Source organism: Physeter macrocephalus, chromosome 2 (assembly GCF_002837175.3).
Source record: "Physeter macrocephalus isolate SW-GA chromosome 2, ASM283717v5, whole genome shotgun sequence".
Taxonomy (NCBI): domain Eukaryota; kingdom Metazoa; phylum Chordata; class Mammalia; order Artiodactyla; family Physeteridae; genus Physeter; species Physeter macrocephalus.
Genome location: NC_041215.1, coordinates 63536150 through 63551848, shown reverse-complemented (window position 1 = coordinate 63551848; position 15699 = coordinate 63536150). Strand labels below are relative to the sequence as shown.

At 36.9% G+C, this 15699-nt stretch overlaps 1 protein-coding gene across 1 annotated transcript in view; it reads right to left on the bottom strand.

Moving 5' to 3' along the window:
• Positions 1 to 4748: 4748 nt before the first annotated feature.
• GALNT5 (polypeptide N-acetylgalactosaminyltransferase 5) overlaps positions 4749 to 15699 on the bottom strand; it is a 37467-nt gene continuing 26516 nt past the window's right edge. Inside the window, exons 8-10 of the mRNA XM_007103994.2 lie at positions 11897 to 11977; positions 8933 to 9094; positions 4749 to 4889 (exon numbers count right to left, since the gene is read on the bottom strand). Of these exons, the coding sequence (XP_007104056.1) occupies positions 4749 to 4889; positions 8933 to 9094; positions 11897 to 11977 (384 nt within the window). The remainder of the gene's footprint in view (positions 4890 to 8932; positions 9095 to 11896; positions 11978 to 15699) is intronic.

Here is a 15699-nt window from a genome sequence, read left to right as displayed (position 1 = left end):
ATATATATATATATATATATATATATATATATATATATATATATAATGTTTTAGTTTCAACAGCTAATATAAAGACTTTGTATAGATATTTATAACCAATATCCTTGAACTGGGAAAACCTATCAGTCAATAACAAAATAGAAAATCCCAGTTTTCAAAGAAATTATTTGTTACTTATTTGATGGCAACTGTTGTCATTAGAAACTCAGCATATTAGAAGTTGCTCTATTTTCTGGAAAATGAGATTTTTGTGTTTCTGCAAAGCAAAGATTCACATAAACTTGAAAAGAGAACCTAACTGTAGTGATAACTATTAGTTGACCCATTAGGTTGAAAGCAGAGGCATTAAATCTTAGTGCGATGGTATTTTTTTCCTTTCTTTTAGGCACGGACACCACCAACACCTGAAATTCCGTCCATTAAACCTCATCAGGAGTAGATAATACTTCACATGGCTTATTCAAACCTGACCATGGAATGGTTATTTACCAAAAATAAATATTTTTGTACATTAACTCTGGTTAGTGTTCCTTTTCTCATTTCAACGCATCTTGGCTTGTAGCAGTTGTTGAGTAAACTTATGCAAAGGTTGTTGTAAAAGCATTATGGTGACAATCTACACAGTGGAATGAAAGCTACATGACTTGGTTTTTGTTTTAAATTAAAGGACTCCAATTTTTCACTTTCCACCTCTGTTCAAACTGAGCAATTTGTCAGCTTTGATTAATGGTTGAGGGAACAAAGAGTTGGTAATATCATTCACAGAGAAGCAATCTCTCTATGTCCACTTCTCCCTCTCATACTTGTTCTAGGAAATGGAAAGGAATATGTCCTGCATGAAGTCAAGGAGATAGACCACTGCAAAGTGTATGAGGATAACTATCCTTAAGCCTACACTTCAGTTGTTTAACAGAGAGGGGCGCAGCCTCTATTTCCTGTCTGTACAACATGCAAGAGAGAGACCAAAGAGGTGTGACTCTATACCAAGGGATTTTAACTGAGCCCACCTGAGTTGTCTGTCCTACTTACAGAAGAAATAGAAAGAGGAGGAGAAGGAGGGGGAGGAGGAGGGGGAAGAGGAGGTGGAGGAGAAGAATCAAAGAATTACAGCAGCATGGTTTAGTGAAAGAGGCTCACCTTTTTTTTTTTTTTTTTTTTTTTTTTTGAGCCCAATAGAATGGAATCTGGGTTTTAACTCTTACTAGTGGGATGACCTTAGACAATCCCTCTCAGCCATCCTCATCTGCATAATGAGTAGAATGAAACTCCCCTCACTGAGTTGCGCACAATAGTGAGATGGGGCACAAACAGTGCCTAGCACATAGTAGGTACTCAAAGGTACTTCGTCCCACTTCTTTTCTCTTTACTCCTTGTAATTTCCTTGTTTTTATCCAAGCTCTTGGGGCTTTCTTTTGAGACAGAATTTCTTTTTTGTGTTTGAATGTGAATGTTAAAGATGTTACAACAAATAAACATGGTACTATCTGGTGCACCTCAACTCCATTCTCTTGCATGAGAGACCCTTGAAAATCATTCTAAGCCATTCATGAAATGAAGGTTGACTGGAAAAATTGAATTCCTATACACTATAACTAGTATCTTTGCTCCTCTACAGTTCCTAAGGCAATTCTAGAGGCAAGGTGTTAGTCTCTAAGAAAGTATTTCCAAATTAGAGTTCAAAGCTAATGATACATTGTGATCATGGCACATGGTGGTTTTTGCCCTTGTGAATGACAGTTGATTAAATGTTGGCAAGAAGAATTGAGCAAATTTGAGGCTGGTGATAAAACACAGTTGTATCAACAACAGCTGTGTAATCCTTCAAGAGAGTAGGGTAGAATCTCTGGGTAACTGTTGAAAACAAGAAAAGAACTGTGCAAGCTGGAAGGCTCAGAAGCACTCGGATGGTTTGATAAATTAGTTTTTGATCAAATAAGTCCTGTAAAATATTATCAACTATGTGTTCAAGATAACAAGATGCAGAGACATTTTTTTAAGAAAAGGCAATAACTTAAGCTAATCCAGGGAAAACTCTGAAGTCCCCAAGAACAGAGCCCCCTATTGAAGAACTTGGGGCTAATTAAGACCCTAATGTGTCCCAGCCAAGGGTTTATCTTTAGAAGTACCAGAAGACCTAGAGGCATTTATACTTTTATAAAGGTCATCTGAAAACAGAAATTAGAGGGCAATATTTAAAAGAATGTTGGTAGTAGATTTCACAATTAGTCAATACTTTTACAGTTAGGTCCATAAGATTCCTAACTACTGCTTAGCTCCTTGCTTCTAAGAGTAGTTGAGCAAAAACATGGTAAAAGCTGTTTTAAAAATTCTACCCAATAACAAATATGTGATGTATGAAAACAGATCTTTGTTATATTGACAACATGGATCCAAATATAGCTTCACATAATAAGTATGTCAAGGTAAAGCCAGGAAGAGCATACACTGAACAGACCACAGAAGGTTCTTTTGAGCAAAAACATTCAAATTTCTTCAGCTGGTATACCCAAAGGTAAGTGTATCCAAAACCTAATTCATCTTTTTGTGAACAGAGTTGACATTTTTGGTGGAAACTCTTTTTGAATAAAAAGAGATTCTTTACACTGGCAGAAAACCTTTCAACATTTTTCACTTACACAAAGCATTGCATGAGGCATCCAGCATATTTAGTTTGGTCAGCAACTCAATTAGTCCTTTGGCAACTGACTTGTGTTTTATCCCTCACATGGCTCTGTTTTGAAAATAATTATCTCATTTTCTAGTCATTTTCTTATCTCATCTGCAATGTCAATTATTTACATAAAACATCTTAAATATGTTGCAAATACGTAAAACTATTTCCCCTTCCAACTCTTAGTTATTGCTTTGCTTTTGTGTAATTAATTGGGAATTAAAATTTAAACAGGAAATCAGAACTAAAGATGCCCAGTTTTACCATCAGCTCAACAGCACAGGTTTGTTTGTTTGTTTGTTTGTTTTTTTATTTTAATATTAAGAAGAATATAGCATGATTGACCCCCAGAGTGAAAATAATTATCTCATTTTCTAGTCATTTTCTTATCTCATCTGCAATGTCAATTATTAACATAAAACATCTTAAATATGTTGCAAATACGTAAAACTATTTCCCCTTCCAACTCTTAGTTATTGCTTTGCTTTTGTGTAATTAATTGGGAATTAAAATTTAAACAGGAAATCAGAACTAAAGATGCCCAGCTTTACCATCAGCTCAACAGCACAGGTTTGTTTGTTTGTTTTTTTATTTTAATATTAAGAAGAATATAGCATGATTGACCCCCAGAGACCCAACCCTAACAAAAAAATTTATGTATATCTTTCTTAAGAATGTTGTGGAGGAGATTTGGTTAGGCTAGTGGCCCTGTCTCTGGAGATCCAAATTCTAATCCTGATTCTCTCACTAACTGGCCTGGGATTTTTGGACAGGCCATCTTCCTTACCAAAATGAATGCAAAGGATATTAGGATTTCTAAGATATCTTCCGGTATGCCTAAGTATTGTCATACCTAAGATTAAGTGCTCAATTTGGATCAAAGAAATATTGGAATTTTCCCCAAATTTATCAGTGTTATCTTTAGGTCCACATCTAGGACTTTATTTTTTTCTCCCCCCCATAGAGGTGCCAGATCCCCTTCTATATCTGGACAAGTCTCGGACAATTTTTTCTTAACTCTCTTCCTAACTGTTTTTAACTCATTCTCTTCCCCTTTCTTTATGTTCCCCTCACTTTATTTCTACCTTGAAATCTTTTAGAGCCCATTTTTAGCATTCTTCATCCCTGTGAATGCTGCTGAATCTAAAGTAGTATTTTCACATAAAAGAACTTTAATATTTTTCTATTTCTGCTTTATTCATTTCAACTCCTCTTATTTGGTCCTACATTAGAGTAGATTCCATGATTAAATGTATTTTTGGTTACTGCGGTGTGCTGTGACCCAGCCTCTGTTTCTTTGCATTTTTTTCTTTCTTTTTTAATATCCACATGAGTCTAGAAGTTACGATTATGGTCATTTTTTAAAGTGCAATTTAAAAGCACAGAATGAATGGAAACAACATCCATGTCTAGAATTGAATAAGCATGTGACTTCCTCACTTAAAGTTTTTCCACTGACTCAGATTGGGAAAAACATTATACAGTCATCTAGATCAAAACCCTGCCATCAAGGAGTATTATATCAATACTATTTCAAACTGTTAGGTAAACATGCATGTAGTTGGGAGGGATTTCACCAAGGTGAAAGCTGTGTGTTTCTGAGGTCTTTTAGCCTAGGAACTCAAGTAATTTTCTTTCTTTCTTTTATTTTTTTTGATGAAAAAATAGCAAATAAAGGATCAGGTTCTCACTGATTATACCTACTTGTGGACCAAAAGAGCTGGTTCCGATCAAACTCAGCCTTCATGAGTATCATTGTGCTTCTCCAAGTACTTCCGTCTTCTTTTCCAGTTACCTGTTAGATGGCATGTGGAAACTTGAAGGCTTTGTTCCAGCACAGGGTGGAAAACAGGCAATTCAAAAGCCCATCTAGTGCTGAAGAAGGACTCCAATCTAATGTTGGACTGTTTCCCTGAGTTAACTTTTGGTATCTCAAATATTGTGATTTTTAAACAATCTTCCATTCAAATGTTATTAATTTTGAAAATTTTGAACTAGCATGGAGAAATAGTCACCAAGTTCATTGTCATAGTCACAGTGTCTAATAGATTTACTAGATAAAGACATCAGTTCCTCCTCAGTCTTCATAATATTTTTCAAATTTCCACTTTTGATATGGCTTCACTGGGTCACAAGCAGCAACTTTCAGGGTCTTCTGAGAGAAATTTCCTTCTAAGCATAACAACTGGTGATAGTTTCCAAAAACAATGTGATTCACCTGGAGAGAAACAGGATCTGAGAATGAGCCACAGACTGAATTTGACAATTGTGATGAAAGAAAATGAAAACCAATAAAAAATTAGGTAATTACATTTTTGATTTTTCAGGAATTCTCCTGAACAAAATTTATAACATAAAGACAGGTTTTAGGCAGTATTAAGTTTGTCTTTATCTCAAACTAAGTTCTCACATTCTCCAAGCTACAAGACTTTTTAATTCTTCATGAGGCAAAAGATGAATTTTCTGATGATATGGCTGATAACTATATTATTTAAAGGAAATAATTCCAGATGGCATTTACTATATTTGATCGTTGGCTGCCTCACTGCTGGTAGTAAGAAAAAATACACACCATTATAAAAAGTGTGTTAGTTAATTTCTTAAGTCTGTGACTTAGAATGCAAATTTGGAATAAAAAGTGCTAGAAATGATGTATTTTATTTATGAGTTTCCTATCATGATCTTTGAGAGTACATAATGCCTGATGTCCAGAAAGTCCAGACATGATTAGAGAAAGTCATAGGTATTTCAGAGGTTCTATTATTGCTTAATATTTATTGAATGTCCTAGAAATGGTCGATAACCTACTTAGAACCTGCTCATGGGTTTATAATTTTTTCACTTACCAATCCTCTCAATTACCCATGACTGTGACAAAGATCATTCTAATTATATATACATATTTAATTAGATACAATATATATATAAATGTTGTTTTGAAATGCTTAAAAAATTCATCAAACAGGGGTGACTTCCTAATAATTTATTTTAGAGATGATCTTACAAAAACAATGTCACCCTTGTAGGATTTTGGGAATATGATGCTTGAGTATGCTCAAGGTTTTGTAAAAGAGATAACATTGAGAAGATCATTCTGGATTATCTACAATGTTCTGCTTGTGGGTTGTAGAGCGGTAACTAAATAACTTGTCCCCAACAAAAGACAATGTGGAAACCAGTATTGGAGAGGCATTCTATATCCAAATCCTAGACGCCACCTGTGAGACTTTTCCTTTTAGGTGGCCACAGTTCACAGCATTTGAGGAGGGCTGACCTAGAGGACACCTTTTAAATGCAGATTCAGAAATGTATAATTTTAATAGCTCACTGGTATCCGGGGTCAAACTCACTATCACCCTTCCGCCTTCCATGAAGCTCTCAATGCCTAATGCTTTCTAAAAGAAGAGACATGTTCCTGTTATTCATAGTCTTATTCTCCATTTCTTTTGTTTTTTAAGACTTATACATCTTGGGGGACCTAGGAGGTTTAGTATGAAAACTACCAAAATACTGAAAAAAGAAGAAAGATAATTGTCAAGATATTCATCTCCATGACATCTAGCATCGTGAAAAGGGGAACCCAAAGCAGAAGGCAGCTATGTAACATGTTAAAAAGTCATAGGCACAAACAAGGTAGGGGAACAGCTTTCTAATTTTTGCCAGCTTAATTAAATTACCTTATTTACAAATTGGCTTACCGTTAAGGAGACCAGTGTTGGGCCTATACAAAAATCAGCGAACAAAGGCCTAAGTTCTCAGTGGGGCCAATCCAGTTTATAAGTAAGCCCTATGTAATTTAAGGACTGTCAGCTCCTAAATATTTTCTCACCAGCTTAATATCTTTTCTGATAACAGATTCACTTCTGAAGATGAGAAATGTATTCTTTTTCTCATTCACAATCTCAGTCTTTCTCCCTCTCTCCCCCTCTCTCCCTCCCTCCCTCCCTCCTTATCTATCTATCTATCTATCTATCTATATCTATCTATCTATCTATCCATCTACCTATCTCTCTCTCTCCCCCTCTCTCTATCTCTCCTCTTTGGCACAGGGTTAAGAAAGCAGAAGGTAAGATGTAATTTGTTCAATATGTGTTTACAGATTTTCTTAACACTGTGCAACGTGAAATTAACAGCTCACACACTGGTAATGGTAGGGGAACAGCTTTCTAATTTTTGCCAGCTTAATTAAATTACCTTATTTATAAATTGGCTCACCGTTAAGGAGACTAGTGTTGGGCCTATACAAAAATCAGCGAACAAAGGCCTAAGTTCTCAGTGGGCCCAATCCAGTTTATAAGTAAGCCCTATGTAATTTAAGGACTGTCAGCTCCTAAATATTTTCTCACCAGCTTAATATCTTTTCTGATAACAGATTCACTTCTGAAGATGAGAAATGTATTCTTTTTCTCATTCACAATCTCAGTCTTTCTCCCTCTCTCCCCCTCTCTCCCTCCCTCCCTCCCTCCTTATCTATCTATCTATCTATCTATCTATCTATCTATCCATCTACCTATCTCTCTCTCTCCCCCTCTCTCTATCTCTCCTCTTTGGCACAGGGTTAAGAAAGCAGAAGGTAAGATGTAATTTGTTCAATATGTGTTTACAGATTTTCTTAACACTGTGCAACGTGAAATTAGCAGCTCACACACTGGTAATTCCTAATTTTTCTGAATAACTCAATAATAACCATCATCACTAAAAAGAAAAAAATATTGTCCAGAAGGAACTGAAATATAACAGGGATGATCTATAGAAAGAAAGATTGGAGGAGGTGTTGCTTAGGTCCTAATTTTGATCCTGAGCAGGAAGAAAAATGTCATGAAGAGAACAGTCACTGGCTGTGACATCAAAAAGAATGGAGGCGCTCCGAAGAAAACAGTGTGCTTACTTTGGGGTTCATCCCTGAGCAAAATGATGGTCTCGCATACTCAGTGCATTCAGTGGATTTGGTGGCTACCTGCTAGTGAGATACCAGAAAATTTGAGAAGGCAGTCTTGAAATTATTCCTGCCATTCCAAGATCCTACACCAAAGCTTATGACTTTGTGTCCTATTAAAATATAATTGGGGAAAACAGAAGACTTTGAGAGTGAATAGGATAGAGCACAGATGTTCTGGTAAATATTCACAACTGGACCTCTGGTAAAACATCCCCTATTTGTAGTGTGAAATAAAATTCATATTTATGGCAAGACAAGAAAAATTTAAACATGAAAATTCTTCTCTGCCCTTTGGCCTCCCCTCTCTCCCGTCTATGCATTGTGTCTCCGCATTATGCATTGACCAAACCTCCCCCATCAGCAGGAATACCTGCTCAACCATAAGCAACATTCTTCTAGCATCAACAACTCCTTAAAAGAGAACAGTCTTTCCTGATCTTGTGAAGGGTCACATGACACACCACGATGGCACTTAAATCTGGATTGTGTAAACTGTCAATAACTCGTTATTTAATGTGCAGCCCTGTGTCTCAAAAAACTTATATAAACTGTGTCTTGACTTCTAACAGGCAGAACAGTTCTCAGAGCTTTCTGAGATGCTCTTTCCGGGTTATAATCCTCAAATTTGGCTCGAATAAAATTTTCCAATTCTTTCTTAGATCGACTGGTTAATTTTTCGTCAGCAGTAGCATGGGTATAAATACTTGCATCACGGCTGGTTTCAAGTTACCAATGTGACATTGCTGAATGTGAAGTTGGCAAGAGCTGCGCACAGTCAGCTCCCCCAGGCTGGCTGGAGCTGGCTCTAGCACCCGCTCAGAGCCTAGGCCTCTGGGAACCAGAGGGCATGAGAAAGTCTCTCTACGTGGAAAGGAAGCAGGATGCGGAACCAGGTTCACACTAAGTGCAGGGCTTGTGGGAAGCGCACTGTTTCTCACTTTTCCCATATACTGTCCCTATAGACTTTCCTGGTAACCAGTGAGAACCAATTGTAGCCTATAAGCCTTTCTTTTGGCATTGTTAGTTGACTGAAGCAAATGACTTTTAGAAACAAAGATGACAATAGCAATATAACCAAAAGAACCTGGTGACTGTTCTATTTAAAATAACTGATTTGAAATAAATTTTGTGAAAAGACTAAAAAAAGACTTGACAATTTATAGAAAATATCTGTTTATCTCTCTGTATGAACTTTCACACTGTCTCTATTGTCCCAAACACATTTAAGGCTTCTGATTGAGGAAGCTGACAATGAGGGTTTTATGTCCCATTTAATTGAAAGTTGGATTTGTGGTAAGCAAGAGGTGCAAATATTTTCTTACCAGCTCTGGATGAAAGACGGATGTTGGTTTATGCAGCCATTTTAGCCCTTTGTTTCTGTTATCACAAGGGTGCAGCCTCAGGGCTCCGTTATCAGGGAGGGGAGCTAAGCACCATTCTCCTTGTTTAATAAGTCTTAACCAGGTGTAATTAAATTGTTGAAGCTGTAGGTGAAATGAATAAGAAGGTGACTTCCAATGGCACACACAAGTAGCAGCTTTGTCAAACGTTTCTGAAGTAGCAGCTTTGTGAAAAGTTTTTGTTAGCAACGCTTAAGAATATAGGCACTATAGTCAGATGTTTTGTGTTCAAATCCTGGTGTCGACACTTTCAGTTCTGATCATGTGGGCGTATTATTTACCCTGTCTAATCTCATTTTTATCATTTTTAAGTTGGATAGCTATAGTGTCTATCTCAAAACCTTGGGCTAATGACTCTCAAGTGTTGAGCACACAGTAAGGCCTCAATAAGTGTTAGTTGCGATAATAAAAAGTATTTAGTACAATTAGTACGTATCTGCGAATGGATGTCATTTTAGGTGTTCTGAATGCCAGACTACCCAGGTGCTTGAAGTATTGGAACATTCAAACCACCACATGATTTAGGCCCCTGGCCATTGGGGCTACAGGGAGATCCAAGTCACAGTCCTAAATTACTTTGATGGGAATTATTATGTTTCTTTTTTTTAAGACTAGACATTTGGACTCCTAGAGGCTTTGTTCTATTATAGGAAAGGTTAAAAATCTTCCTTCGCTGGTAGCATATGGAATCACCAGTTTGCTACTGTGTCAGCATCCCCCAGTTCACAGGAACGGCTATTGGAGATGTCCAGTTTGGGGGAGTCGCCACTGTATGTCTAAAATAAATACTGTTTTAGGTAATGGAACCATGTTTTTAATTTTTATAAATATTTCTCTCCAGTTTTCTTACAATCTAGTACTATCTGCCTGGTCAATATACTCTAAATGTCTAGGTGTGTGGGAAATTTGTTGTTTTGCACCAATGTAAACATATTTTAAGAAAATAGACTGCTGGTAAAATCTATCTAAATACTTTTATCTAATGAATCATTTGTAATGTAATTGAGATTTAACTTAGATTATCAAGTATGTTATTGTGTTAGAACTCTCCATTCAAAGGGTAGTACCTGGACCAAAATTAGCATCTCCTGGGAGCTACTTAGAAACGTTGAATCTCAGTCCCTACTGTGGACCTATTAAATCAGAATCTGCATTGTAACAAACGCACCAGGTGATCTGAGTGCACATTAAATTTGAGAAGCACGAACATGTCATAATACAAGGATTTATGTGGCTAGTAGGAGAAGCTAACTCTTACCTTGAAAAGGGACATTTCAACTGGTAGAAAAGTTAATAACTAAGGAGACATTTTAAGTAAGGTGCCGGATAGGGCTTGATGGTTCAATCCTAGGGTTTTATTCCTTTTGAGCTTTTTTGGATGAATGCTACAGTCACTGGCTTAATATTAAGCCTCATTAATTCTGCTAAAAATAAGTTAACTTCCTCCATGTTCCTTTACTTTTTATTACTCAAACCAACCAAAAGAAGCAGAAGCTAAAAATGAGTAACAAGACAAAAAGGAAGATGGGCGTTTGTGAAAAGCAGGGGCTCCATGATTCATACTTTTTGTCTCCTAGTATCCCTTCGAGAGACTTAGTGGTTATTGAGAACTTGGGTTTTCAGATAAAATACTGGTTAATCAGACACAGAAAGTCACTATAATGATGAGTCTTGAAGGATTGCATTAGTTAATATTTTACTTTCATATAATTGGGACTGCTTATGGTTTTGCTTTACAATTTACTACTTTATTTCCTCTTTGAATTGTTAATACGTGAAAATTACTTCTTTCAGTTGATTTTTGACACTCTTCTCTTTCCTCTATCTCCTCTCCTAATTAAGAATGAATTCCATTAACTTCAAGTTTACAATCCATAGCTGAATTATAGCAGCTTGGAATTAAGAGGCAGAGATGGGATGTGCTTGAAAATACAAGCAATACCTCTAAGTCAAAGCAAAGGAGTAAGTCTTGACAAGCCTGGATTCTCATTACAAAAAATTTCTCTATCAAAGAATTACCTGCAATTTTAGGGGGTGAGTTCAACTCCTGAATGTATGTTCCCGTGAATCCTATTTGGTACCCAAACTGATAACTGTCCCCACAGAATGAGTTGGTAGGAAACATATGTTGGAGAGGGAGGTGCCATCACTCAGAGCTCATCTCCAGCCCTGCAGAGTCCTTGCTCTGTTCTCTCTGGCCCTACTCCCTCCCCTAAATATTGTGCTCTGAGTTTGTTGAAATTTTGCTTAGAGTTTTCCACCATGGATCATTATTTGTGCAATTTGTATTACTCCCTTAAGATGTAGGATAATGGGTGTGTGTGTGTGGGGGGGGTGGAATCAGAGAGTAAAATTGCTCCCTTAGATTAATTATTTAAAAATATGTACCATCTTTATTTTCTTTATCATTTTGTCTTTATATGTAATGAGTTACTTTTCTCATTTTTGTCTTTATTACTATAGCAGTGAAAATTTGTGGAGCAGCAAATGTTAGATATTCTTTTACAGGCTTCATATGTGTTATCTAATTCCATCCTCACACCAGCTTTGGAGTAGGCACTATTATCACTGCCATTTACCTAAGGGTTAAGAAATTTGAAGTTGACACATTTTTTACAAGTGATGGAACCAGAACTGGGTCCCCGGTGGATTGACTACAGTATCCACCTTTATTCCCTCAGTCACTGTCTTTTACATTTAGACGTGGACCCTGTTGTCACCAACCCTATCATTACACAGAAATGTAGAAACTAATGATTGTTTCTGTAGGCAAAAATGAATTTCTCAGGTGAATGATGAATATGTCATACCCTACACCTATCAACTACACCTGCACCTACTATCAACTGTACCTATCATGAGAGAAAAAACCCCAGCTCAGCTTACCTTGCTGCTTCCATCACAGTCTTCCAGAATGGCTGTGGTGTTTTTGATGGAAATGCATTTACCCGAGGCCTCATTAATAAGCTAGGAAGCAAAATATAAAACATGCGTTAAGAAAAAATATTTTAAAGTAGAACAAGACATTCAGAAAACACAGAACATAAAACTTTAATAGGGTTAAAAGATAGTTAAGTTAATAGCATTACTTAGCACTATACAATTTTATTGGTTGCTATCTCTAACAGAGACATAATGTAATCTTGCTAAAGTACAGCTTCAGTCTGTCAGTTTAGGCCTGTGATTCAGCCACAGACCCAACAGAGGCTCTTAATTAACCCTTGCTTGGAATGCTGAATAGGAAAGGAGAAAAAGGTGGCATGAAAAGTAGTTATTTTCTTGTCTCAAGTTTGTCTGATGCATATATTAAAAGTCAATGCACATACTTGCAATTTAATCAAACCAGCGGTTATGGGCTCTGTTCCCTGGCTGACCCCTCCAAGCTATTTGACTGCTTAGGCACTGAATCATAGATAAATTGAGTCCTTCAAAAACAGCAGATTCCAGCTGACTCCCGGTCAGAATCTTCCTAATGACTCAGGCAAGCTACAATTCATTACAGGGAAGTCATGAAAGTTAATACAGAGCCAAGCTTAAAGGCACTTTCTGGCAGGCCCCCAGGTTTTTAATGGATTTCTAAGGTCCATATGGAGGCAGCTTTCTATAAGTCACCATTTAATGTGGAAAAATATTGATTCCCTTGCTCCCTTTGACATTCTGGGCAGGTCTAACAAGATGGTGGGTTAATAGCACAATTTGGACTTCTCAGATATCTAGAAGAGCTGTGTAGAGCTAAGTGTCTGCACTCAGGGAAGCCCCCTGTGCTGGGAAGTGGGGAGGTCTTTGCTGCCAGGGACATTATTTGTGTCCTTTCTGTTCCAGGGCGCCTAACAAAGAGCTTTAACCCTGGAGCGCTGTAGGACGCAGGCTATGGAGCTCACAGAGTTGCCAGACTTCATAACACAGTGCTCAATGGGTTGGTTCTCACTTTTACATGCATAACTTTTCTTGCAAGAAAGTTAAGGGGCATCTTTAGGGTCCAGAAAGTGCAGAAAAAAATGTAAAAACAAGAGGGAAAATTGCAAATACTGGCAAGCAGGGGACCAATAGTGAGCATGGATAAGCCAGAGTTGGAATTGAGGTCTTCCACCCATGATGGGAAGCTAAAAAGTTAGACCCTCAGTGGAATGGTGTACTGGGAAAAAACAATTTACCCATTAGCACAGGGGGACAAAGGGGAAGCTAGGTTCTCCCATGGGAATCTGAAACCTTGCATCAACCTTCATTTTGGTTTGAGATGCACACTTACACCACCACTAGCATTGGCTAGGAACACTGATAGAACCCTCAAAGCACAAAAATAAACATAAAAATCTACCAGTTTTGTTACCTCTGGGGTGACTGGTAAGCAAAACATTTCTAGAAGAACAGAATCTCCATCAGAAATCCTCAAAGGAAGCTCTATTCACAATTTAAATTGTGAATAGACAATGGCAAATTTGGGAGGAGACAACCCATCTTTAGTAAACGGGAGCAGTCAGAACCTACAGAAGGAATCCACCACCATGAACTTCAGAGAAAGGGTTAATAAATAGAAGTGCACGGAGGTAGAATCATCCTGGAGTTGAAAGAAAGGAAATGCTGTCCCAGTTGCTCTCTGGATCTTAACAGAAATAAATACAAACTCCTGTACTTGTAGATTATGCAGAAAATATCTTATCTTCAAATGAATTTGGAAAACTCTGGCTTCAGTACAGTTGAACAGGTTGCCTCACTCCAGAACTTCTCAGAACCTTCGGTACTGAGTGCAGGTTAATGTTTAGCTCGCGGCTCTGAAAGGCAATGTGGTACGAGAGTTTGCCAAGTACATTTGACCACGGAATCCTATTTCTGACTGCACAACTAATAACTTCGCTCAGAACAGTGTTTGGGAACCCCTGGTTTAATTGATTTCTTTGTATTTATTTCTCACAATCCCTTCTTCCAAGCACTGAAAGGCTTAGAAAGAGAGAAAACTTTTCTATCCCTTGCCTCCCCGCTCCCACTTCATATGAAGATCTGTTTCCCTTCCCTTCTTTTGGAAATTACTGGAGAAACTGCTTTCCTTCATATAGGAATGGTCTATGAAGTGCTAAGGAATTGTTATTCTTTATCTCATTATGAATTGTTTTGAAAACTGGTTTTTAACTTTTCATTTTTTAAAAATTATATCCATGCTTTTATTGTGAACCATGTCAATCTTTTTTTAAAAATTAGGAAGTACACAAATTTTAAATTATCCATTTTGAATTATTTCGTTTCCAATTTAGGAGGTGGGAGTTCCCTATGGTTTATCTCAGAATTGTTAAACACTAGGCTAGAAGCTGTTTGCTGAGTTTTATCCAATATGAATACGAATTGTTGGTGAGGTTCTTTTACTTTATTATTTTCAAATATTTTTGGTTCAGTGAGAAAAGATTTGTTCTTATTTTTAAAAAGTCAAACTTTCCTCAGTGTGTAGGTTGAAAGAAGGGAAAATATGGAGCAAGTAAAAAAAAGCTGTGGATTTTATTTTCTTGGAACTTTACATGATTATCTATCCAAAATAATGGTCTAGTTAATCTTGCTCTGAATTGACTGGAGAAAGGTTTTTTGTTTGTTTGTTTGTTTTAATAGTAATAATACTCCCTACTGTTTGCTTCAGAAGGGAGCAAATGTAATTTTATTAAAATTTGTCTAAGGAAGGCAGAAAATAGGGAGGAAAATAGAAAGAATTTGTTAAAATCATTTAAAAAATATTTTCCACATTTTGTTGTATTAAAGCTCAGGCATCAGCAGAAAGCTGTTTCATTAGGAGAGCTCTTCAAAAATTTCGTGAGAACTATTATACAAGCTAGCCTCAAAGAGGAGCAAAAGATAGTTTTTTAGTTCCCTCTGGTGGTTAAAGTTCAGTAATGCTCTTGCTGAGATTCTGTGTTGTTAGGACAGGAAAAAATTACCATGGTGATGATTTCTTTTTATTTTATCCTGCTCAGGAAGTAGAGGCTTAAAAATGTAAATTTATTTTACAAGCATATTATTTGAACAGTGTATAAACCCAGGTTATTCCTCCTAATGAGTTATCTAAGATAAAATATCAGGTTGAACCATCCGAAGTAGCGACTATTGCATTTTGACCTACAAAGGTGGCAATTATGTCGTACAAACAGGTTACATATACTTATTTGTCAGCTGAATTTTCTAAAAGCAGAACAAATTCTCAGACTGGTTTCCTCTCTTTCTCACTTTTCTGGGATCTCCTTTATATCAGCAAGGGGAATGGCCTTACTAAGTGTCCTTGTCATCAGGAGATTTCCTAGGCAGAAAAAGGCTGGGTTTGTACAAGCCACTTTCTAGGGAGAACTGAAAAAATATGACCTAAAAAGAGATTAAAAATTTGCATTACTGGAGAAGACCTCTAGGTCAAGGCTTAACTAACCATCTCTAAACCCAGTCTATGGTAAGTGTTCTCATATCTTGTCATCCTCTTCAAATTAAGGCTCACTCCTAGAATGGTTTTGAAATGGCTTTTCTTTGTTTTTGTTTCTTTTTTTTAGAGTTTCTCTCCTTCCTTGACTTTTTCTTAGCTTTGTACTCTATCCAACCTATCAAGTTTGGCTTTTTTCCTTTTGGTATGTTATCTTGTGCCCTGGAATTTTCCCTGCTATTGTCTGACAATTTCTGTTATTTTCAATCTCGCTTTGAAATCTCTAAAATTCTAATTAAATCAC